Genomic DNA, 26,540 nt, shown 5'->3' with positions numbered 1-26,540 from the left:
AGCCTGGCCAACATGGCGAAACCCTGTCTCTACTAAGAATACAAAAATTATTTAGGTGTGGTGGCTTGCGCCTATAGTCTCAGCTACTCAGGGGGCTGAGGCAGGAAAATCACTTGAACCTGAAACCGGAAGTTGTAGTGAGCCAAGATCAGACCACTGCACTCCAGCCTGGGTGACAGAGCAAGACTCTGTCTCAAAAAACAAAAACAGAAACAAATTATGTCATCGTTAAGAGGGGCAGTTTTCTAAGTTTTCCTGTAGGTCTAATCGGATGGATTTTTTTTCAGGGTCTTTTAATGTGCTGGGCTGCTGATATATCTGATTCAACTCCTGGTCTGCTTTGTTTTTTGAACTCAGCTGCTTCTGTATTTTTTCTTCTGCATGACTGTGGTAGAACAGCCAATGTAGTTTACAAGAAAGCTATAAAATATTGATTGCATGTATGAGTACAGTTTCCCAGTTTTCTTAAATGGTAACTATAAATACTGTCTCAGGATATAATTTAGTTTTTCCAAAAGGGAAATAGTTTTTTTTTTTGTTTGTTTGTTTTTTTTACTTGTGTTACTTTAGTGGCTTAGTTTAGAAAACAAAATCAAGGATCTAGCTTGGAGCATGAAAAAAATGCAAGATCTTCTTTCCGTGGAGCTCAGAGTTCTGTTTTGGTTTTCTAGGGTTCTTAGAGACTAAACACTATGCATAACAATGAATGTGTTAATTTTAATGATTTGTTCCATTTCTTAATGTCTTAGAATTGGAAGGGATTTTAAGTCATTCTGTCCAAGTGGCCATTCTGTGCTGGATCCCTTCTATAGCAGCTGACAGCTAACTCGCCTTCTCTGGAAACAGGCTCTTTCATTGCTGGACAGGTCTAATTGTTGGAAGATTTTTTTCCCTTATACTGAGATGAAAGCCAGCTCCTTGAAACTGTCATCCATAAACTGTCATCCATTTGTCCAACTTCAGTCTTTTGTTGTCACATAAATTAAATCCACTAGCTCTTCAGATAATTGAAAATAGTTGCTAGGCAGCACTTCTCTGACTTAAGTTGTCTTTTTTTCCCCAAGGAAAATAGCCCCAGTTCTCTCTACCATTCTTCCCATATCATTTCTAATTCTTTTTCAGCCTTTCACCATGACCCTTTTAAACTGCAGTGGCCACTACTAACAACTGGTTAAGTGTGATAGAACCACTGTAGTAGCTTTAGCAGGTTACTCTGCATTTTTTTTTTTTTTGAGACAGTTTTGCTCTTGTTGCCCAGGCTGGAGTGCAATGGTGCGATCTCAGCTTACTGCAACCTCCACCTCCCAGGTTCAAGCTATTCTCCTGCCTCAGCCTCCCAAGTAGCTGGGCTTACAAGCGTGTGCCACCATGCCCAGCTAATTTTGTGTTTTTAGTAGAGATGAGGTTTTACCATGTTGATCAGTCTGGTCTTGAACTCCTGACTTCAGGTGATTCACCCGCCTCGGCCTCCCAAAGTGCTGGGATTACAAGTGTGAGTCACTGTGCCTGGCCCTGTATATTCTTTTTGTTTGTTTTTGTAAAGATGAGGGTCGGTGTTATGTTATCTAGGTGGGTCTTGAACTCCTGGCCTCAGGTGATCCCTCCTCCTTAGGCTCCCAAAGTGCTGAGATTATAGGCACCAGCCACCACACTCGAGCCACCACACCCAGCCTGCTCTCCATATTCTATTCTCTTTCTAAATAAACACATTATTTGGAAAGTACTTCTGAACACTGTCCTGCAGGCCACACTCTAGCTCAGCCTCAAAAGCCTACCTACTGTATTTGAGGGTGCATACCAGGGCTGTCTCAGAACCTACCAACCTACTCCAGGACTCAAATCTGTAGTCCTGTCTCTTTGAGTCTGGCCAGAGATTTTCTCCCTTGGCTTATGCTGAAGAATAAGATGGCTATCTAAAATCAATGGCAGGACAAAAATGCTGGGAACATGGTGGAAATAACACTTAGCCTAGGCCAGGTGTAGTGGCCCACGGCTGTAATCCCAGCTCTTTGGCAGGCTGAGGTGGGAGGACCACTTGAGGCCAGGACTTCTGAGACCAGCCTGGGCAACGTAGCAAGACCCTGTGTCTACAAAAATAAAAACAATTAGCTGGCTGTGGTGGTGTACCCCTGTAGTCCCAGCTACTAGGGTGGATGAGATGGGAGGATTGCTTGAACCCAGGAGTTCAAGGATACAGTGAGCTATGATTGTACCACTGTACCCCAGCCTGGTTGGCAGAGTGAGACTCTGTCTCAAAAAAAAAAAAAAAGAAAAAAGAAAAACTTAGCCTAAATATTGCAGGATATTGTTCAGCAGTGAACAACTCATGACTGAATTTCCCCAAATTATCTTTAATTATAGTTCGTTTGGATTGTTTCCACATATCTGGATTTTCTAAAATCCAAAACTGTATTGATTTATACCAAATGACGTGGTGATGCAAAGCTCAGAGAGGTAGTGTGGTTGTGTTTAAGAGTGTAGGCTCTGGATTTAGATCCTGATTTGACCACGCTAGCTCTGTGACCTTGGGCAGAGTAGCCAGTGTTTTGGGTTTACTCATTTGTAAATGAGAGTAATGGTGGAGCTAGCGCACAGGGTTTTCTAGTATCACACAGATTCTTTGCATACTGGGCAGGGCGAGGGGAGTGAAGCTGAGGCACTCTCTTCCAGTGAAAAGTTTAAGGGGGCACCAAAAACACTCAGTAATCAAGATAAATAATAGTTTAATGTGATAAAATGGACAACATACCAAAAATTCAAATAAATTCCAGATCTGGCCTGGTCAGGATGAGGGTGAAGTAGGGTCGGATCCTATTTGCATTTAAACTTTCCGTAGTTTTTTTTTATCATGGATTTTTTGGGCATGTTTAAAAGTATTACGTTAAAGTATTATTTTTTCTTGGTCATTGGTTGGCCGGTTTTATGTGTACGTGCAGCCCCTCTTCAATTCTTTGCTCACAGTCCCTCACTCCCTCACCCTAGGTGGTGTGAGGCCAGTGTATTGGTATTTGTTGTTAGTAGCGATTACTCTAGGGTTAGTTTTGTAGAGGACATGAATTTTAGTGCCTCATGGAAAGTCCTGCCACCCCTCTGCCCCCCAGCCCCAGGACATTTTCTGTTAGGTTGTCTCAGAGTCCCAATCCAAATCTCATAATTAAGATCAGTTTTAAGGTATTAGAGGATGTCATTCTTTCTTGTCTTCTGTTAAATGGTGCTTTGAATGTCATGTTTCAAACACTGCTGGAGCTCAGATCCCAGAAAATGAAAAATAGGTGCACTTAGCTTATGCGTAGAGGAGCCTAGCCAAACCAAACAGCACGTTTGAAACATTGCTTTTCCTTTATGGCTGAGATTGTGAAAGACAGCCACAGATGGTGGCTGAGCTCTAGCTGGAACTGCTGTTAGTCGGCGCGAGATGTTCTAAGTGACGGGAGCCAGGAACTCACTGTGGTGTTTCTAGAAGTTAAATTATGATGATAGGATCTTCCTGTAATACTGGTTCTGTTTCTTGCCTTTAGTTATATCTTGGAAATCTGTCACATCGTTAGTGACTAGTGAAAGGCCAAAAAAGTTTGCAGAATCAACTATTTAAAGCTTCGTTCTTGATAGTTCAAGTGTTATGCAAGGCAGAGCAGCCCTCTGTTAAGGGTTTCAGGCTAGGCATCTTCCTTGTTAGGGTGTCATTGCTGTTCTAATTATTGGTCTGTCTTTTCTTCTTCTTCCTTTTTTTTTTGAGTCAAGGTCTTGCTTTCGCATCCAGGCTGGAGTGCAGTGGCACTATCATGGCTTACTGCTGCCTCCACCTTTTGCTCAAGAGATCCTCCAACTTCAGCCTCCTGAGTAGCTGGGACTACAGGCACATGCTACCATGCTTGGTTTATTTTTGTTTTTGTTTTGTACAGATAGGGTCTCACCGTATTGCCCAGGCTAGTCTGGAAGTCCTGGACTTAAGCAGTCTGCTTGCCTCAACCTCCCAAAGTGCTGGGATTACAGGTGTAATTATAGGCCTTTTTTTTTTTTTTTTTTTTTGGTTATAGACTTATTCCGTGTTTTGGAAATAGTTGCTTTTTTATTTTTATTTTATTTATTTTTAAATTATTATTATTGTTTTTTGAGACGGAGTCTCCCTCTGCTGCCTAGGCTGGAGTGCAGTGGCACAATCTCCGCACTGCAGCCTCCACCTCCCTGGTCAAGTGATTCTCCCGCCTCAGCCTCCCTAGTAGCTGGGACTACAGGCGCCCACCATCATGCCAAGCTAATTTTGTTTTTTCAGTAGACAGGGTTTCACTAAATGGCCAGGCTGGTCTCAAACTCTTGACCTCCTGATCTGCCTGCCTCCGCCTCCCAAAGTGATGGGATTACAGGCGTGATCACCACACCCAGCCAGTAGTTGCTCTTAAAAGATCAGGTAAAACGAATGTTGTTGATGCTTTGCATAAAATATATAGGGCTGAACAGACTGATAATCACCATAGCAGCTATCATTGGATTTTATTAGGTTTAAATTTATCTGAAGATTGTCATGTCTTTAAGTTACAAAGAAGTGGAATCTAATTATATACTTAGGGCCGGGCATGGTGGCTTCTGCCTCTAATCCCAGCACTTTGGGAGGCTGAAGTGGGTGGATCACTTGAGGTCAGGAGTTTAAGACCAGCCTGGCCAACGTGGTGAAACCCTATCTCTACTAAAAATAAAAAATTAGCATGGTGGCATATGCCTATAATCCCAGCTACTCGGTAGACTGAGACGTGAGAATTGCTTGAACCCAGGTGCAGAGGTTAAAGTGAGCCAAGATCGTGCCACTGCACTCCAGCCTGAGCAACAGAGAGAGACTCCATCTCAACTATATACATATATATAAAAAATACATTATTATATATTGTATATACTTTATATATATAGTTGAGATGGAGTCTCAACTATATAATATATATAATTATATATATATTTTAAACTCATTCCACTTCCCAAATATATATACATATGTATGTTACATATAATATTATATAATGTGTGTATGTATATATGTATTTGGGAAGTGGAATGTGTTTAAAACGTAAACTTTACGCTTTTTAAAACATAACTTTTGTTTGTTGACTGATGCCAGACATTACTTCCCTGGTGAAGTAGCTCTACTGCACCAATTTGATCATCTTTAAAGACTGCAGGTATCTTCTGGTTTAGTGTTAAATGAAAATAAAAAAGGGAGGGGATATTCTTGTCTCAAATATGTCACCTTCCTTGTACCAGTTTTTAGAGAGCAGCTGTGGCAGCTGCTGAATTATATATGCCTGCTTTGTTTTCCTCCTTTTATTTGGTGGTGGAGAAAGTGTGACAATTTTAAAGTGACTCTAAAATTAGTATATCTGGTGGAGCATTCAATTTCATGCATGTGTTATTTGGAATAGCAATATGGAATCAAATAAGATGCAGAGACTTGGGTATAGAATAAACTTACTGATGGAAATCGAGGGCCTAATGCACTGCAGGCAGTTTGATTTATGATGGAAACACCCTCAGATATCCAGGAACTCATATTGGAATAGAGACAACTGTGGGAATAGATGGTCCTACCCAGAAAGCAAAATCTGGCAGAGTTTGAGGTTTCCTATTGGGTAATTTTATCAGCTCGTTTTTAGATTAATTAGTAGAGTAAAACTTCCAGAGTTGCAAGACGAAATCCAATGCTTTCTTCTCTTCCTCGTTACTATTTCTACTTCTGGGCCATCTTGGCCAGCAAGAGCTTTTTTTTTTTTTTTTTTTTTTTTTTAATATGAGCTCTCACTCTGTTGCCCAGGCTGGGGTGCAATGGTATGATCTGTGCTCACTGCAACCTCCACCTTCTGAGTTCAAGCGATTCTCCTGTCTCAGCCTCTCAGGTAGTTGGGATTGCAGGCATGTGCCACCATGCCTGGCTAAGTTTTTGCATTTTTAGTAGAGACGGGGTTTCACCATGTTGGCCAGGCTGGTCTCGAACGCCTGACCTCAAGTGATCCACCTGTCTTGACCTCCCAAAGTGCTGGGATTACAGGCCTGAGTCACCACGCCCGGCCTAGCAAGAGATTTTAGAACCACAAATCTTGGTTGTCAGTACTGAATCATTATGGTGTGTGGCGTGGTAGTGGCTACACCATATGGGAGTAGATGTGTTCTCATGGTGGAGGATATTAGTGACCCTGGTTAACAGTCTGTGGCACCTGGCTTGCAGCACAGAGTTAACATATAACTTTCTCACTTAACAGGAGATCAGTTGTCCCTGTCCTCCAGCTTTATCTACCAAATTAGAAAGACTCGGGCCCTCATCCTTTACTCAGTGGCTTCACAGCACTCCACACCACATCTCTAGTACTGGGTATTCTCCTTGGTCACCTGTTCCTCAGATTGCATGCTTCTGTAATTTTTCACTTCTGCGTTTCAGTCTTTCCTTGGAAAGGCTGCCTTTTCTGTATGACTTCATCCCATGTTGGACCCGACCCTTCTTTCCTTCTCCCAAAGCACTACTCATACCTGTAATCCCAGTACTGTGGGAGGCCAAGGTGGGCAGATCACTTGTGCTCAGGAGTTCGAGATCAGCCTGGGCAGCATGGTAGAACCTCATCTCTACACAATACAAAAAAAATTAGCCAGGCGTGGTGACACACGCCTACAGTCCCAGCTACTTAGGAGACTGAGGGTGGCAGGATCCCCTGAACCTGGGAAGTCCAGGATGCAGTGAGGCATAATCGCGCCACTACCCTCCAGTCTGGGTAACAAAGTGAGACCCCGTCTCAAAAGAAAAAAAAAACACTACTTAGGTAAGGTGGTTGTATTAAGGTTTGGGGTGATGGAGATTAAAGTCTGGTGCAAGGGACTTGACATGGCCAGTTAGACACCAGTATCCTAAAAACCTATCAGCCATTCCCCACACACCCCTTCAGCCACTGCCTGCCCCTCTCCTGGCTTAGGTTAGCTCATTGATTTCTTGCTCTTTTCCCTTCTGGAGATTCTGTTCTTTTTCTGTCTCTCAGCTTTCAGTCCTCCAATACCAGAAGGATTTGGCTTTCTTTTTTTTTTTTTTATTTTTTTTATTTTTTATTTTTTTTTTTGAGACGGAGTCTCGCTCTGTCACCTAGGCTGGAGTGCAGTGGCCGGATCTCAGCTCACTGCAAGCTCCGCCTCCCGGGTTCCCGCCATTCTCCTGCCTCAGCCTCCAAGTAGCTGGGACTACAGGCGCCCGCAACCTCACCCGGCTAGTTTTTTGTATTTTTTAGTAGAGACGGGGTTTCACCGTGTTAGCCAGGATGGTCTCGATCTCCTGACCTCGTGATCCGCCCGTCTCAGCCTCCCAAAGTGCTGGGATTACAGGCTTGAGCCACCGCGCCCGGCCGGATTTGGCTTTCTAATCCACAATGTTTCCCTCTTCACCCTCAACCCCCCAAATAAACCCTAGCCTTACCTTTATTGATCCAAAAACTCATTAAATTGTTTTTCCTGAATGAAGGGCCCAGAACAAAGCATAGGCAGATGTTTTGACACTCCAGTTGTTTTTTTTTCAACCTGATTAAATTTTTAGGTGAAGTTTATTTTCCCCCAAGTCTCTCTAAGAATGCAAGGAACTTGTTTTCTTAATTCAGAGACTGAGTTTTCTTAATTTTCTTTCTTAAATTCAGAGACTGAATTTCCCTTTGGCAAAGACAGACCCTCGAGTGTCAGGGATTATTATTATTTTTTTCTTGGCTACAATTTGCCTTCTTTTTTCTTTTTCCATTCTTCATTTACTCACTTAATTTAAAATTTTGTACTTATGGGATCCTTTGCTCCCTGATCCTTTGTTTAAGTCACTCAGCACAACAAGACCTGTCCTTGAGATGTTCTCGTTCACAAGGGGACAGGGACAGATGGTTGAACAAAGAATTATGGTGTGAGAGAAATTGCTTGAGGAAGTGAGGGAAGGCTTTGGACACAGGGTCTAGGGAGCCACTTGTTGTAGGACACGTGTTAAGCGTTCAGGCTTTGGAACCACATTGCCTGGGAAGCCAGCCAGGCAAGTTACTCAAACACTTTCTATTTCTTCAACCACAAACCAAGAATAATAATGGTACTACTTCATATGGTTGTTGAAAGAATTAATTGAGATAATACGTACAAGGGATTATAAAAATACTTGGCCCAATATTTGCTTATTTATTTTTTCTTTTAAAAATTTTTATGGATATTTATTTTTAATGTGCTTCACGGTAGGAATTAGCCTAACCCTGCAGTTAAGTGAAACACATTTTAAGAATTTATAATATTTTCTCTTTTTTGTGTGCCAAACACTTTTTATTTTAAACAACCAAAATAGTGGTCATGACCTTAATTTGACAACCCCTGGTCGGGTACTTCCTAAGTGTTTCATTACTGTTGCCACTGGTATCGTTGTGCTTGCTAGCTGTTGAAGGACGATTGCATGTTGGCCTGCTCAGTGGACTGCTTGACTTTGCTGAGAGCTGAGGCAGTCCTGTCAGAAGAGTGTCCGCATCAGCTCCCTCCCTGTTCCCATTTCCCTTCAGGAGGTTGCTGAGCAGCACACATTTTTGGAGCCCTTGCTGTAGTTCTCTAACAGGGCATTGCCAGAGTTACTACAGAGAGAGACAGGGAAGACTCTCATGGGCAGCAGTAGCAATCCATCCTGTGTGAGCAGATGGCACTGGAGAATAGCAGCCTTGCTTCTGCTGAGCTGCAGCCAAGATCCTGCTCAGGGAGGCAGCCAACAAGGTGCATGGCACAGCCGGATAGATTCACACTCTGGGCCTTGTGCAATGGCAAGGGATTACTATTTGTGTTGCTTTAAAAGTGACATTCGTCCTTATCCTCTGAATGCAGCTAGCACTTGGGCTATGCTCAGGTTACAGGGAGGCTGTTTTGTGGTTTTTACAGAGTAAGAAAATCCAGAGGTCCCCTGAGATTTCCAGTGTAATCCTACTCTGTAGGGCTGAAAGTGCCTGCTATAGTGGATACCAAGGCAGATTTGCAGAACATGAGCTTGAGGAGACGGTTAAACATTCTGGGTTTAAAACTCTTCTGTGATTTTGGCAAATCTTTCAGATTACTTGCCGTTTTCCTATTTGCTCCCTTGCCCAACTTCTGTTGCATTCATCCCAATCTGCTTTTCTCCTCTGCTGCTTATATAAAGCCGCATGTGGTATTACACCAGATGTTCATGGTGTGTTTATGAATGCATGGGTTCCTATCTTGGGCCAAGAAAATGCTCTTGACATAGGACGTCCAAAATTTTTTGGCTTATGAAGCTCCAGTATCTTTTACTTTCATGACTTATTTAGTTTTAAAAGAAGGTTACTGTACTGTTTTATTCTTTGAATAAATATGAAGGATCAAATAATAATTGATCTGCTGGCGGAATGAGAAAACCTAAGGAGAAAGAATTGGCTGGATATCCTTTGTGCTTAGAGATTGGATCACCTTCTTTTTCAGTAATGCCAGCCCCTCCCCTACCCAAAGTCATGGCTGTTGTCCATGCATCTTTTTATCTTGGCTATTATAGAAACATATCCACTGCCAACACATTTCTGGACCCTGGATACAAAATTAGACTAAGTGAATATAAATATCCAGTCTGGCTAGAGAGAAAAGAGTGAAGAGGCCTCACAAAGCATTGGCCCTTATTCTCAGGAAGTGTTCTAGGGAAGGAATGGTAAAAAGAACACTAACCGATGATTCAGGCCTGAGTTCCCGTCCTGACTCCAACCCTCACGTTTAGAATGGTCATGATGATCAGTTGCTTTCGCTGCCTGTAAATGCCGGGAGACTCTTAGTCTGTAAAGTCCCCTCCTCACTACAGAGATGGAACCTCTGTGGTTTAAGGGAAGCTAGTGTGGGGAGGCTAGTCCTCTACCCTTCACACAAGGCCCCAAATGCAGGGAATTGAAGTGCCACCACAGAGACAGCAGAGGTCCAACAGTCTACCTCTTTCTTGCAGATGAGGAAACTTGAGGCCATGGTAAGTGAAATACATTGCTGTGTCCAGAGTCCTGTGGGCAGTGAGTTGAAAGCAGAACAAAGAGCTGGGACTCCTGATTCCCACCCTGGCAGTAGTAGTTCCTGGTATCATATATGCCATTGCCTCGGTGTGAAGCCATTCCAGTGTTTCAGTGTTTTTAAAAAGGGATTGTCCCTTGATAAAATGCAAATGTCAGGAAATAAATCATATTACAAATTCTTTTATTTTTAATCTCACAATTAGTGATTAAGAGATGCACATTTGTACTTTTGAGCTCAAATCTAGGTTAAATAATTTTTCATTTTACTATTAATCTGCTTTTGACTTAGGTAATAATCGATTGTGCAGATCACAGATTTGAGTAATGTTGGCTTCAACTTCCTTTGGTTGAAGACCAACAATAATTGCCCCTATCGTGAGCTAAATATTGCAGACTAAATGGCAAAGGAAAGGTATTGAAGACAGATGTATTCCATGTGAGGTCTCTTTTCCCTCAGAGACCAGTGATCGGTGACTTGATGCCACGAGCATACTAGTCTAATGTCCAAAGGAACAAAAATGAGTAGGATTATAGTCTTTATAGTTTCAATGTTTTAAAAATTATATTAAATAAGTTATAAACCTGTCTTTGTTACCTTCTTTAGAAATAGCTTACAAATCCCTACTGGCTTGGGGTTTATTAGGACACTTTTAGGGTAAAGTTTATCTGTGTCACACAGACACCCAGAAAAGATGGCTCAAAGAGAAGCAGTTGGGTTTTGTTGGTGAAGCCTTGTACAACCTCCCTTGAGGTGACTTCCGTGTACCTATATGTTAAAAACGGTAAATCATTTCCTTAATGCTAACCTTTCTGCTGCTTCTGTCAGAGAATACTTTGGAATCCTAATCTCAGAAGTCTTTCAGAGTTGACTCATGCGTTTTGTGGGTGTTTAAGAATGTCAGATAGCTTCAGGAGGAGCAAGCATCCACTTGTGGAAACAGATCCTTCCTTGTTAAGAGATTAGGCTTGGGATCCAAACACAACCTGTGGTAATGATCTTTCTGCACCAACTTGTGTAGACTGAAGCAATAGTTGTGAGCACCAAGGGCAGTATGCACCAAATGTCCACTTATGTAGTCTAATCAGGTAAAAGAATGCTTAATTCAGTACTTTTCCTCAGTTATCAAGGCTTGCCAAAGAATCAGACTATATGATAGCATTTAAAGAAAACATTGCTGCACATGATGTTTCATTTGTTGAGAAGGCTTTTCTGAGTCTTAATTGCCTGAAAGTCATGACCGTGACTGTCAGGGGTGAACGATACAATACATAAGATACGGTAAAGGGTGTAGTGAGGAGTTCATCTAATAATTTGTAGGGTCCTATGGATGGGAAGGTGGAAAAGTTTAAAGGTATGATAATTCTTCATCTCAAGTAGAGTGGCTCTCGCTTGACTGTTAAGATAGCCTCTGGCCTCAAGGGGATTATAATCTGCTCTGGAGGATTTGTAAACAATGGCTGTCCCACTGGAGGAGTGAAATGTCAGGTAAAGGTACAAGGCCACTGCATATGATTGTACAAATCGTGACCTGTCGGGGGGAACCTGGCTAAGGGGTGTGCGGGGCCTGCAGTCCAACCATGGTTCTGCCCAGCACACGGCTGAGTCTGCCTGGAGAAATGAACATCTTGAAATGTGTGCATATTCACAGTGTGTTTACTCAGCTGGGGGCCCATAGGGCTGCCTCTGCCCACAGGGAACACCTCTGTACTACAGACACTGAATGGACTAGCTTTAGCCCATGTGCTGGTGGATTACAGAAGTGGGGATTAACTCTCAAGGTAAGATAGGAGAAAAATGATCAGGGAAAGCTACTTAGAGGAACACACAAACTGAAGGGTGTTTCTTCCAGCCAACTTTTGCTAGCCCTTCAGAAGCCCAACTCCAGTGTGGTAAGCTTCTTTCGGACCTGAGGTCAGATTGGAGTGTCCACCTCTGTGTTCTATTCTGTCTTTCCTCCACGAGTCTGTAGATTGTGGGAGGGTAGGAACCACAGTTGCACTTGACTCTGTGCCTGGCACAGACAAGGGGTCAAAGGATGAACGATAAGGAAATGAGAGTGGGAGGTAAGGTTGAGAAGTAGTTTCTGGCTAGATCAGAGAGACTTTGAATGCTATCCTAAGGAGTAATCATCCAGGCCATCCTACAAACCAAGGAACACACTGTGGTGTCAGCAAGGTAGTGACTTGTGCCACCTTGTGTTTTCAGAAGGTCTCTCGGAATTGTGTCTAGGATGCATTAGGGGAGGGAGAAGGTCTGGGAGAGAGGAAAGGAAGCTGACTGGTGAGGAGGTATGGAATTAAAGGATGCTTATAGTTTGGTAGGAAGCAGCCACATAGAAACTAAGTTTTTAGTTAGTTAGAGATACAGTACCTAAAGGAAGTGGTGGTTATACAGAGCAGAACCAGGTATTTCCTTACAGTCATCAGCTCAGTTCTTTAGTAAGAACCTATCCCTTTTTTACAGGTGCTAGCATCATGTTTCAGCAGCGTGTACGCTAACACGCAAAATGTTTCTCTTCAAGGAAATGCTCACAAACATTAAGAAGCAGTGTGTAGTGATTAAGAAAATGAACTGGAGCCAACTTGCTTGAAGTTGAGTCTAGGCTGTATAACATATTAACTCAGTTACTTTGGGTAAGTTACTTAATCTCTCTGTTTCAGTTTCCTCATTTAAGAAATAGGGAATATTATACCCTAGACTTCATAGATATTTGTGAGCATTTGATGAATTCATGTATATAAACTTTCTAGAATCGGCCAGGTGCCGTGGCTCATGCCTGTAATCCCAACACTTTGGGAGGCCCAGGCAGGAGGATCCCTTGAACTCAAGAGTTTGAGACCAACCTGGGCAACATGATGAGATCCCATCTCTACAAAAAAAAAAAATTAGCCAGGCATGGTGGCATGTGCCTGTAGTCTCAGCTACTCTGGAGGCTGAGGCGGGAGAATTGCTTGAGTCTGGGAGGTGAAGGCTGCAGTGAGCTGTGATCACACCACTGCACTTCAGCCTCAGTGACAGAGTGAGACCCTGTCTCCAAAACAAAAACAAAAAAGAAATGGTCTAGAACAACCCTTGGCACATAGAAACAAATACTTAGATCTCCATGTTCTTGAATGAAATTTGCAAAGAAGCATCATTCCAAGTCCTTTATACATATTATGTTAATCACATACAACTTTCAAAATAACCCTAAGTGATATTATTCCCATTTTATTGATGAAGAAACTGAGACACAAACTTGACTGAGGCAAAAATATATGTGACAGAAGTCTTATAGCCTTTAAGTAGTGGTGCCAGGATTTGAACTCAGGCAGTCTGGCCCTGAAGAGTATGTACTTGACCAATTATACTGGATTCAGAATTTTCTTTGGGCCTGGCGCTGGGCCTCATGTTTGTAATCCCACCACTTTGGGAGGCTGAGGCAGGAGGATCACTTGAAGTCAGGGGTTCGAGACCAGCCTGGGCAACAAGGTAAAACCCCATGTCTACTAAAAATACAAAAACTGGGGCTCATGTCTGTAATCCCACCACTTTGGGAGGCTGAGGCAGGAGGATCACTTGAAGTCAGGAGTTCGAGACCAGCCTGGGCAACATGGTGAAACCCCATGTCTACTAAAAATACGAAAATTAGCTGGGCATGATGGCATGCACCTGTGGTCCCAGCTACTCAGGAGGCTGAGGTGTTTTCTTCATAGTTACCCATAGCAAGTGTCAGGTAGTGATTTAAAACTATTTTTGGTGTGAAGGAAAAGAAAGTCAAGCTTTGAACAAAAACCAATTGAAGGGTGGATACTGGATGTCTGAAATGAGCCACTTAAGTGTCAAAATGCCTTAAATTTAAGAGTTTCTGCCGTAATTTCTGCCTCTAAAGGACTTTGACATCTATTTTTTTAACCAAGGTTTTTTATTTTTTAAAGTTTGTTTTCTTATTGGAAGAGATTCATCAAAGTGATATTAGGGATAATTTATAGAATGAAGTTTTTCTTCATTGTATTTTTTCTCCCCCAAATAATTACTTTAGTGCCAAAATAGTCTTACAGGTGGGGAGATAAAGAACTTGCAGTTTGAAGAATCACAAAGCTATACAGTTCATCTTTGACCAGGCCCTTTGATGCATGTATGTGTGTGTGCATGTGCGCGCACACATGTGCACTGCCATTATTAGTGATATTTTGGTGAAGAGATGATACCAGGGTGAGCAAGCCTTCTCCTAGTTCTGTCCCATAGACGCAGTCTGATACTTCAGGGTAGAGCAGTCTTACAAGGGACTTGAGCTCGTTTACAGGGGTCTTTCACTCTCAGCATTTTCTGTAGAACAATGAAAAGAACACTGAGTAATTATCTCTTTCTGGTGACTTAGCCAGACATCTTGGGAATTTGCTGTTTTGTGAACATTCCTTCAGCTCTGTCTTGTGTATCTAGTTTGCCTTCACTTTACAGACGGTCAGAACAAAAAGATGATACAGATGTGTGGGTATGTGGGTGCTACAAAGGATAACAATTTTGTATCTCTCACCCAGCCCAAGAAACAGAATGGTATCAGTACCCTTGAAGCCCCCATAGCTCCTTTCTCCATCTCTCTCCTCCAGCACTATCCTGCATCTTGTAATTATTCTCTTGCTTTACCATATACTGTTGTATATGCATGTAGCCCTCGACATTATATTGTATAATTCTGTGTTAGACTTTTACATAAACTGGCAGGCTCCTAAGGCAAAAAGCTATAGAATTAAGCCTTTTTTTTTGAGACAGAGTCTTGCTCTGTTGCCCAGACTGCAGTGCAGTGGCGCGATCTCAGCTCACTGCTACCTCCTCCCAAGTTCAAATGATTCTCCTGCCTCAGCCTCCCAAGTAGCTGGGACTACAGGCATGTGCCACTATGCCGAGCTAAGTTTTGTGTTTTTAGCAGAGACGGGGATTCGCCATTGTTGGCCAGGCTGGTCTCGAATTCCTGACCTCAAGTGATCCGCCTGCCTCGTCCTCCCAAAGCGCTGGGATTACAAGTGTGAGCCACCGTGACCGGCCAGAATTAAGCCTTTATTATTCTTATTTTTGGGTTGTGGCAGTAAATGATAGGAAGCCATTCTTATAACTTGACTTTGTTTTGATAGGCCAAGTTGTCATCTGTTTGATGTCACCTGGCCAAGCAATCTGAAGACAATCACAGATAACTTCTGATGCCTCCTCCCTTTGTGGTTTCTCTGACACTTAGGAAAATGTGCCACAGCCTGGCACAGAGTAGTTGCTCAGTAAATTTTTTATTTTTTAGAGGCAGGAGTGCCTCTCTCTGTTGCCCAGGCTGGAGTGCGGTGGCGCAGCCATAGCTTGCTGCACCCTGGAACTCCTGGGCTCAAGTGATCCTCCCACATGAGTCTCCGGAGTCGCTGGGACTACAGGTGTGTGCTACCATGCCTGGCTAATTTTACATTTTTTATTGAAATGGGGTCTTGCTATTAATATGTTGCCCTGGTTGGTCTCGAATTCCTGGCCTCAATGGATCCTCCCGTCTTGGCCTCTTAAAGTGTTGGGATTACTGATGTGAGCTGCCACACTCAGTTCAAGGGTACGATGTTTGTATCTTTAGTGCCTTGTGTGGTACCTGGTGCATAGATTTGCAGAGAATTTTTGTTGGAGAGGTAGTGTGTTCAGAGAATTTTCAGCTGTGATTCTGAGTAATTGGAGTGGCTTTGGAATGGAGGTAATGATCTGGGGTGAAACAGGAGTAGCTCTCTCATAGGTCATTGCATGGCTGACTTCTGGCATATACTTTTCCTTTCCTGAGTCACAAAACACACTTGTCATTGTCCTTTTTTTGGCCTTGCCTGCGTTACTTATTGAAAAAAGTATATGACAAAGAAAGAAATAAGACATTCAGATGAAAAAAAAAGAAAAAAAACGACCTCACTTGCCTTTGCTTAAAGTATTAGTAGTTGAGATTTGATCCTGAGATGCTTTCATTCCAGTTGATGGATTTTACCTAACTAAAGTCAATTATTTTGAGGTGTTAATCACCACTTTAATTAAAATAAATCTTTTTGTCTCCAGTGTCAAGAAACTAAGGTAACCTGATTGACTTTCTGTAACCCTGGACTAGTATTTTAGAGATAATCTCTTCAGTAGTGAAAGGTGAATTGGCTGGCAGATTCAGTGTTTGACTAAACGCTTTCATTTAGCTTCTGACTTATCGCCTATTCCTATTTCATAGTGTATTTATGTAGAACTTTATTGGCAGTGTAAGAGCCTCTGTACCTTAATTGTGATAACTACTGGCTGTTTAATTTTTCTACCTGACACAGAGTAAAATTCCATAAACTTTTGCTATTGAAAGCTTTTGGTGGATTAGCACCCAATCCCAGTGTTTGGGATTCTAAGCTCTGGAACAGGCCTCATGCTAGATTGTTATAGGGCCTGGCACATAGATGCTTAATAAATATCAGCTGAATGAGTATTTAGTGGATTTAAAGAGTATTCAAACCACAAAACTAACTATACCCTATATCGTCAGAGGGAACAGTGTACCTTTTTTTTTTCTTCCCATTTCAGGACCAAAATCAGCCTTTTCTATTTTGGATCTTTATTTGTTTTTTCTTTCCTTTGTTTTGTTTTGTTTTGTTTTGTTTTGAGTCAGAGTCTTGCTTTGTTGCCCAATCTAGAGTGAAGTGGCGTTATCTTCACGTCCTGGGTTCCAGCGATTCTCATGCCTCATCTTCACGTCCTGGGTTCCAGCGATTCTCATGCCTCAGCCTCCAGAGTAACTGGGACTGCCGGTGCACACCATCACGCCCAGCTAATTTTTTGTATTTTTGGAGGTTTTGCCATGTTGGCCAGTCTGGTCATGAACTCCTGAGCTCAGGCAACCCACCCAACCTTGGCCTTCCAAGGTGCTGGGATTACAGGCATGAGCCACCGTGCCCCGCCAATATTTCTTTCTTTTTGAGAGTCGTTCAGTCCGTGCCGTGTTTGTGCTGACTGTCCTGAGTATTTAGGGTTGCTGTAGAGTGGATTTTGTGCTATATAAATATCCGTGTGTGTGTGTGATTTTGTGCTATATAAATATCCGCGTGTGTGTGTGCGCGCACGTGTGTGTGTGTGTGTGTGTGTTCTCATGGTTTTTCTAAAGAAATGTCATCTGCTTATTGGTTCTTCAACTTAGAGGTATTTTCTTTTTAACCAGCCTTAAGATGATGCAGAATTTAAGTCCAACATCCTACTCCTTCAGCAGTTGACAGTGTTTTGGCATATGTGCTGCCCTGAATACAGTGATTTATTTCAGTCTGTTGATGTAAATGTGGACAGTTTTAATGTGTAGGAATTGAGGCTAACAAAATGTCTTTCCATATCCTGGAAGCATGAATTTTGGAGAGATGACCAACTTAATAGATAGTCTTAAGTTTTGTGTTATCGTATAATTTTAAATGCAGTATTATCTTAAAATGCACAGTTTAATAGATAGTCTTAAATTCTGAAAATTTGCATATTATCTGATCTAGTTAGAAATTGAAAATGTATATTTCTCAAGGTTACCAAGATTATATCTATTTGAATTTAGTAGTGATTGAATGGAATAGGTTTTTAAGATGAATTGCCACAAAATTTATATTGTTGTAAGATGAGTAGAACATTGATTTTCTTCTACTATACTTCACATTGTGGATGATACCATCCATCTATCTTTCTATATGAACACATAAAATTATTATATATAACAAAATTGTTATATATAATGTTTGTAATCTGACACTTCATCTTTCCCTTTCTGAAAAAATTCTTTTATTTGTCACCTTAATCAATGGTGTTTTGTTTAATCTCGTAAACACATGATGGATTTATTGGTTGGTTTTGTTGTGAAACTTAAGAAAAAGGCAAAGATAGTGTTCTATTTGGGACACCCTGTATTTATTACATTTATTTGAAACCTTTCTAGTGCTTTCTGAATTACTTGTGTGTGTGATGTGTGTGTTTGTGAACACACTCAGGATTCAGAAGCTGTGTGGGACCATGTATGTGTGTCTACAGCCCTTCTTTGGAATGCTGCTTCAGAAATTAGAACAGGTATGTCCATGCATGCTATCATCCGCATTTAATGATGCTACTTTCTCTTCCAAGCAAACTGACAAGGGCAGATGAAGGTCCATTTTTCTGAAAAGGGCCTCAGTCTTCTGACAGGATGTCTTATTGCAGTTTGCTGTTGTCATGAGGTCTTCATTCAGATGCAGATATGTTAAGGTCATTTTGCTTTGTCTGGGGATCTTTCTGGGTTTTCATGGTGGAGATTGAGATATGTGGGACAAGTTTGATCTTCTCTCAGGTTAGAGGACATGTTGCTTGCCCTGCTTCAGAGAACAGCCAAAGCTGGCAGGAATGGCTGCAAAAGTATGCTGCACTTAGATCTTTCAATTAGTAAATTGGAGTAAGATGCCTTTGGAAGTCTTCCACAGAGTTATTTTAAACTTGGGATCGTACTGCTTGTGTTGGATTAACTCAAGGTTCTCTCCCAAGGGGCACATAAAAGTCTTCCTCCACTGCTTCTGCTTTATTTATTTCAGGCCTTCATCTTGTGCTTGGATTATTATCGCAGCCCCTTTTCTTCTACCATGCCACTTACATCCAAATGTCACATCGCCATGGGCCTGCGACCTGTGTAGACACGAAAGGCCCTGTGCTTAGTTTAGTGCTCTGCTGTTGTCACCTTGAAATTCTTCATTTTCCAACAAGAGGAACTTGTACTAGGCCCTACAATTTCAGTAGCTGGTCTTGGCTCTAGGAATAGCATTTCTAAAACTACCTACTTAAAATTCCTCAAAGTTCATACTCTGTATCCTGCCCATCCAGCACCATCTCTTAGTGTTGCGCTTTTCTTTGACTGTTAGTGCTTGAAGACATTCTTCCAGGTGTAGCAAATGGCCCCACACCTCTGTAACATCTGCTGTTGCTGTTTCCTTCTTCTCATTTCCCCTACCCAAACTAGTTCACTTCTATTCCTATTCATGTTTTGAAATGCTGAAGAAATGAGACCGGGCTGTGAAACCTAATGTGACCATCTTTTTTTTTTGAGATGGAGTCTTGCTCTGTCACCCAGGCTGGCGTGATCTTGGCTCACTGTAACCTCCGCCTCTTGGACTCAGCCTTTTCTGCCTCAGCCTCCCGAGTAGCTGGGATTACAGACAGGCATACGCCATTGTGGCTGGTGGATTTTTATATTTTTAGTAGAGACAGGGTTTCTCCATGTTGGTCAGGCTGGTCTCAAACTCCTGACCTCAGGTAATCCGCCCACCTCGGCCTCCCAAAGTGCTGGGATTACAGGTATGAGCTACTGTGCCTGGCCTAATATGATCTTCTTAACTAGTCATGATCACACTTTGCTTGTATTATACCTCTTTTCTAAAAGTTGCTATCTGGTGAGGTTGGGCCATATTTGATTTTGGGAAAATGATTCTATAATAACTTTCCAAGATGATCAGATTGATTTTTGCAAGGTAAAAGAAAATTCTCTTATCTTCAGGTGTTCATTCATGCAACCTTTTTTTTTTTTTGAGAGGGAGTCTCGCTCTGCCACCCAGGCTGAAGTGCTGTGGCCAGATCTCAGCTCACTGCAAGCTCCGCCTCCCGGGTTCACGCCATTCTCCTGCCTCAGCCTCCCGAGTAGCTGGGACTACAGGCGCCCGCCACCTCGCCCGGGTAATTTTTTTGTATTTTTTAGTAGAGACGGGGTTTCACCGTGTTAGCCAGGATGGTCTCGATCTCCTGACCTCGTGATCCGCCCATCTCGGCCTCCCAAAGTGCTGGGATTACAGGCTTGAGCCACCGCGCCTGGCCTATTTTTTTAATTTTTAAATTTTAATTTAATTGTTTGAGACAGAGTCTCACTCTGTCGCCCAGGCTGTAGTACAGTGGTGCAGTCTCAGCTCACTGCAACCTCTGCCTCTTGGGTTCAAACTATTCTTGTGCCTTAGCCTCCCAAGTAGCTGAGATTACAGGCATGCATCACCATACCCAGCTAATTTTTTGTATTTTTAGTTGGGCAACTGTGTTGCCCAGGCTGGTCTCAAACTCCTGGCCGCAAGTGATCTGCGCCCCTTTGGCCTCCCAAAGCGTTGGGTTTACAGGCATGAGCCATCAGCCTGGCCCATGCAACACATTTTTATGGGGCATCTAATACATGCCAGACTATATTTTAAGCACTGAGGATGTGGCATTGAACAAACTATTTTAACTTTTCCTTCATTGAGCTGGTAATTTCTAGTAGAGGGGGCAGAAAGTGAATGAACAAATACCTCAATATGTAATTAGATCTGGAGTTCTGGAAAACAATGCAAAATACACATTTTGGTCTTTCACCTTGGAAGATGTATATTTATTGTTTATCTACCTTAAAGTTTGGTGGATGAGACTAAGAATGGGGCTCTGGGCCTGGCGTGACTATTGCAGAGTGGGACAGCACCCAAGTTGCCAGTTACCCCATGCATCTTTTCTGATAGTGACTGTTTAGACATAGAACATAGATACCACCCAGGTATTACCCAAGAGAACTGAAAACATACACGCACACGATGTATATGAACGTTCACTGCAGCGTTATTCATAATAGCCAAAAAGTAGAAACAACCCAAATATCCATTCTGTGTATGAATAAAATGTGGTATAACCATACAATGAAATGTTATTTAGCCATAAAAAGGAGTGAAATATGGATATGTGGTACATGGAAAACATTACGCTAAGTGAAAGAAAACAGTCACAGAAAACTATGATTCCATTTATAAGAAGTGTCCAGGGTAGGCAAATCTACAGAGACCAGAAAGATTAGTAGTTGCCGGGGGCCGGAGGGAGATAAGAAGAAGGAGTGACTGCTAATGGGGCAGGGTTTCTTTCTGAAGTAATGGAAGTGTTCTGAAATTAGGGAGTGGTGATGGGTGAGTCCTAGATATAAAAATGGCAGATGTTATAGTGTGTGAATTATCACAATAAAGCTGTCATAAAAAATGCTGGGATTACCTTCTATTTGAAGGTGAGGATCTTATGAAGATTAAATGAAATGAAATAACATAAAGCACTTAAAGCCCAGTGCCTAGGACATAGTGTGCACTCAAGTAATGGTGGTTGTTGTCGCTCTTCAAGTAATACTGTTTAAATATCTCTAAGCTGGAACTTTTATTTATTCACTGCTACATCTCCAGAATATGACCTGTTATGGAGTGTGCGGTCAATAAATATAATACTTGTCGAATGAATGTGGCTTGCTCACATTCATGTTGAGTCACATTCACCAAAGGGACTGTCTTTCTTGTTCCGCCTCTTGCAGCATGTTAGGGAGTCTGCATCAACTGGGCCTGTGTTTTGAGCTTCTTGTCTAGTGGTAGTACTCAAGAGGTATGGAGCTCTTCACAGCCCATCTTTCAGTGCTTAAGTTGGGGTTGGGGGGGTATAGACTCAGTCTGAGGAGGCAAGGGCTCTACCTAAATTAAAGGTGAAAGTGGGGAGGCCAGGCATGGTGGCTCACGTCTGTAATCCCAGCACTCTGGGAGGCAGAGGTGGGTGGATCACTTGAGGTCAGGAATTGGTGACCAGCCTGGCCAACATGGTGAAACCCTATCTCTACTAAAAATACAGAAATTAGTGGGGTGTGGTGGTGCACACCTGTAATCCCAGCTACTTGGGAGGCTGGGGCAGGAGAATCGCTTGAACCCGGGAGGCACAAATTTAGTTCTTAGAAATGTACAGATTTAAACTGATAGTTTGTTCTGCTGAACCTAACCACAATTTCTACATGTAGGAAATTAATATTTTAAATGAAGATAGAAGCAGTTTTCCCCTGAAAGTATTTATGTCATTTTCTTAAAACTTCACATCCTTTTATGAACTTGGAATTCCACTAATAATACTGAGTTGCTTTTACAACTGTGTCGGCAAGGTGCTATCTGCTTATATTGAGGTTGATGAAAAGAAGTAAAGCTGCTGTTGTTTGTATTATGTGGCATTCTTGCTAGACCACTGGAACTTTTTTCCTTTGGTCTCTGTAAGGAATGGTTGTGCTTCTCATCTTCCTTTAGTCTTATGTACATTGTGTAGTTGATCACGTTCCTTGTTACGATAAACTGTTGAGAGGCTCAGTGCCCAATTTGTGGCCTACCTCTAGGAAGTATCCAGGGCTTCTCTCTATCAGCCTTTTTATGTACCATCCTGTTTCTTGACTTTATTTTCTAGTCTTATTTTTTTCTTGCCCAAATTGTGTATTTTTCTTTCTTTCTTTCTTTTTTGTTTTGCTTTTTTCCTGTTGTCCAGGCTGGCATGCAGTAGTGCAGTCAGTGAGCTTGAGCTCACGGCAAGTGCAAACTCCTGGGCTCAAGTGATCCTCCCACCTCATCCTCCCAAAGTATCGGAATTATAGGCATGAGCCACCACACCTGGTCACTCTTTCTTCCTTTTTTTCTGCGGGGGGGCTATGGTATCTCAAAGAGCTGCTTTTATACTTTTTTGGGAGATAAATGTGTTAAATAAGCAACAGTCCCACCTTATTGACGTGAATGTTTTAAAAACTTAAAACATACCTACAACTACCTAGAAATTACCTCCCATATCAGGAAGGATGGAGAGAAGGCAAAACTGTCAGAAAAGAGTTGGTAAGCTTTGTGTTTGGGAAGTTTTTTTGAAAACCTCTTTTTTTGTTGTCTTTTTAATAGAAGTTGGTGAGATGGCAAAGCAGTATATAGAGAGAAGTCTTTTGGTTCCAGACCATGTGATCACACGCCTAATGATGTCCGAGTTGGAGAACAGGCGTGGCCAGCACTGGCTCCTTGATGGTGAGTTGAAACTGTGGGTAAACCGAATTTCTGGGAATAGTCAGTTAAGGTCTTGCACACTCTCTTAACTTCTTACTGAATGGAAAATGCCTTATTTTCTAAACTTTCTGTCCGTTATTTAATATTGCAGTTTGGCAACATGATAGGAACTCTTTGTGGTGAAGCCTTTTATTTCTTCTCTCTCCAGATCACCATCATGAGAACCACTGACTTGAAGCAAACTTTCACTAAATTTCTGTTATTGCTTCAGCCCTTTTGTTTCCATAAGTCATCCTGAGTATAACTCCTCTTCAAACAGAGGTTCTGTCATTCCCCATAAGACACACAAAATACAATTATGAGTTACTATTTTTCACCTGTCAGATTAACAGAGATAGAATATTGGAAAATCCTTTATTGAGTGTGTAGGAAACAAATATTGTTGAAAGTATCAAATGAGCAACCTTTGTAGAGCACTATAAAAGAATCATTATATATGTGGTATTCTGAGGACACAAAGAAGAAAATTATTCTGTTGGTGGAAGGAGGGGTTGGAACAACTGTATGGAAAGTGATGAATAGATAGATGGTCCTCAGGTAGAAGAGTGGGGATAGGGAAGGTAGTTTTTTTTTCAGCAGAGGGACAATGTGAACAGGGTGAAAGGGGAATGAGTTGTCCTAGTATTTTTTCTGAGCCAGCAAGCAGAGGTTGGCAGAGGAAATCCTGGGGTAGATAGCCTTTGATTTTGCATAAAGATGGTGGAACTGGATTTTGTTGGCTTTAGGGAGCACTGAAGAGTTGTTAAGTAGGACTGTAATATGATCATATTTGTCTCAGAAAGACTATTCTGTTAGCACAGGAGAGATTAGGTGCTGGGGCATGGAGGAGAGTTGTGACTACAAACCAAAGATCATTGGAATAACTGGACTAAGGGATGTCAAAGGCCTGAGTTTAAGCAATAATAGCAGTGGGGTGGAAGGGAGGCACCATTCATAAGAGAGTGGGTTGAGGAGAAAGAATTGATAGGAGCTGTGGCTGATGTTAGGTACTACAGCCCCAGGGTTTTCTTTTATTGCCTTATAGGCTTTTTGAGTTTCTTAGCTTTCATCTAAGAAAGACCCTCTCTACACTTACCTAGGCATGTTAATTTCTCTAGAGTCTACTTTTAACTCACAAAAGTTAGCCCTTTTCTTAGTCTGTTTTCTGCTGCTACAACAAAGTACTTTGGGCTGGGCAATTTGTAAAGAAAAGAAATTTATTTCTCATGGTTCTAGAGGCTGGAAAGTCCAAGAGCATGGTGTCAGCATCTGATGAGGGCCTTCTTGCTGCATCATCCCATGTCAGAAGGCATCAAATGGGGAAGAAGTGCATGCCTCTGAGAGGGAATGGGAGCTGAACTTATCCTTTTATTAGGAGCCCATTGTTTTATCTAGAACCCACTTCTGTGATAAGAGCATTAACTCATTGATGAGGGCAGAGCCATTATGACCTAATTACCTCTTAAAGGCTCCATTTCCCATAACATTACATTGCCAATTAAATTTTTTTTTTTTTTTTTTTTTTTTTTTTTTTTTTTTGGTGAGACGGAGTCTCGCTCTATCCCCCAGCTGGAGTGCAGTGGTGCAATCTCGGCTCCCTGCAAGCTCCACCTCCTGGGTTCATGCCATTCTCCTGCCTTAGCCTCCTGAGTAGCTGGGACTATAGGCACCCACCACCGCGCCTGGCTAATTTTTTTTGTACTTTTATTAGAGACGGGGTTTCACCGTGGTCTCGATCTCCTGACCTTGTGATCCGCCCGCCTTGGCCTCCCAAAGTGCTGGGATTACAGGCATGAGCCACTGCGCCCGGCCTATTACATTGCCAATTACATTTCAACATGAATTTTGGAGGGGACATTTAAACCTTAGCATTCTGCCCCTACCCACCTCCCCACCAAAAACAACTCATGTCCTCCTCATATGCAAAATACATTTATTCTATCCCATTAGTCCCCAAAGTCTTGGTCTAGCATCAACTCAAAAGTGCAAGCTGAATCAGACATAGGTGAGACTTATAAAGTACAATTAATTCTGAGACAAATTCCCTTCAGCTGTGAGCCTGTGCAATCAAAGCAAGTCATTTAATTGCTATGGTAGGAAGGTGTATGATGGACATTCCCATTCCAAAGGAAGAAATAGGCAAGAAGGGGCAGGTGGTCCCTGATAAGTCCAGAATCCAACAGGGGAGACATTAAGTCTTAAAGATGGGGAATAATTTCCGTTGACTCCATATTCTGCCTCCTGGGCACACTGGGATGGGAGTTGGGCTCCCAGAGCCTCAGAAACCCCACCCGCTGTGGCTTTGCTGGGCTCAGTCCACTCAGCAACTCTCATGGGTTGGAGTTGTATACTGGTAGATTTACAGTTCTGGGGTGTTGACAGTGGCCCACTGCCATGGCTTCACTAGACATTGCCCTAGTGAGGACTCTGTGGCAGCCTTGACCTCACAGTTCCACTGGGCATTGTCCTAATGGGGGCTGTCTGCAATGGCTCTGCATTCAAAGAGTGCCTGGCATTCTTTGAAATCTAGGTAGAGGAAGCCATGCCCTGTAGGTCTTGCATTTTGTGAAATGCCACCAAGGCTTATCCCTTTCCGAGCAGTTCGAGCCATGCTGAAGCTGTTTGAATTATGGCTAAGGAGGCCAAGGAATGCTATCCATCTCCTGAAACATTCTACCCTCCTAGAGCTCTGGGTCTGTGATGGGAGGGGCAGTCTGGAAGATCTCTGAAATGCCTCTTAGGTCTTTCTTCCATTGTCCTGATTGATAGCACCTGGCTTTCTTCTAGCCATGCTAATCTCTTTAGCAATAGGTTGACCACACACTTAATATTCCCTCTTGAACATGCTTTTCCACTCTGAACATGGCCATGCCGAGAATTTTCCAAATTCTTCTGTTTTGCTTCTCTTTTAACTATATGGTTATCCCTCAGTATCTGCTGAGGGTAAGGGGTGTGGGAAGAGATTGGTTCCAGGACCACTCCCTCATACCAAAATCCACATATACTTAAGCTCCACGGTCGGCCCTGTGGAACCCATGGGTATGAAAAGTCAGTCCTCCATGTGCAAGGGTTTTGCATACTGCAAATACTGTATTGCATTTGATTGCAAATGTGGAACCCAGTGATATGGAGGCCCGACTGTATTTATTGAAAAAATCCTTGGCCAGATGTTGTGGCTCACACCTGTAATTCCAACACTTTGGGGAAGCTGAGGCAGGCAGATCACTTGAGCCCAGGAGACCAGCCTGGGCAACATTGCAAAACCTCATCTCTACAAAAATTAGCCGTGTGTGGTGGCATGTGCCTATAATCCCAGCTACTTGGGAGCTGAGGTAGGAGAATCACTTTAGCCTGAGAGGTTGAGGTAGCAGTGAGGCATGATCACACCACTGTACTCCAGCCTGGATGACAGAGTGAGACCCTGTTTCAAAAGAAAAGAAAAAATGTTCGTATCAAGTGTGCCCTCAGAGTTCAAACCTGTATGGTTCAGTGGTCAACTGTATTTGATCGTCTCTTTGCTCTCACATCTCGTTTTATGCAATTAAAAGTAACCACACAGCAGCTTGAAAACTTTACTGCTTAGATATTTCTTCCACCACATATCCTCGTTCATTGCTCTTACGTTTTGCACTCCATAAGTCCCTAGGGCATGGACAAAATTTGCCAAGGTCTTTGCAACTGTATAACAAGAATAACCTTTAC

The 26,540-nt window shown here is 42.4% G+C and overlaps 1 protein-coding gene across 6 annotated transcripts in view; it reads left to right on the top strand.

Moving 5' to 3' along the window:
* Positions 1–26,540, top strand: part of AK4 (adenylate kinase 4) — an 84,638-nt gene that overhangs the window by 20,577 nt on the left and 37,521 nt on the right. For 5 of the 6 annotated variants that reach the window (XM_010370712.2, XM_030913267.1, XM_030913264.1 and 2 more), the window contains one exon: positions 22,701–22,820. In XM_010370712.2, coding sequence (XP_010369014.1) covers positions 22,701–22,820 — 120 coding nt within the window. Of the gene's footprint in view, positions 1–12,483; positions 12,654–22,700; positions 22,821–26,540 lie in introns of all 6 variants that reach the window. The other variant, XM_030913266.1, reaches the window with a different exon arrangement.

Source organism: Rhinopithecus roxellana, chromosome 12, assembly GCF_007565055.1.
Source record: "Rhinopithecus roxellana isolate Shanxi Qingling chromosome 12, ASM756505v1, whole genome shotgun sequence".
NCBI lineage: Eukaryota > Metazoa > Chordata > Mammalia > Primates > Cercopithecidae > Rhinopithecus > Rhinopithecus roxellana.
This window is presented reverse-complemented; position numbering and strand designations above follow the sequence as displayed.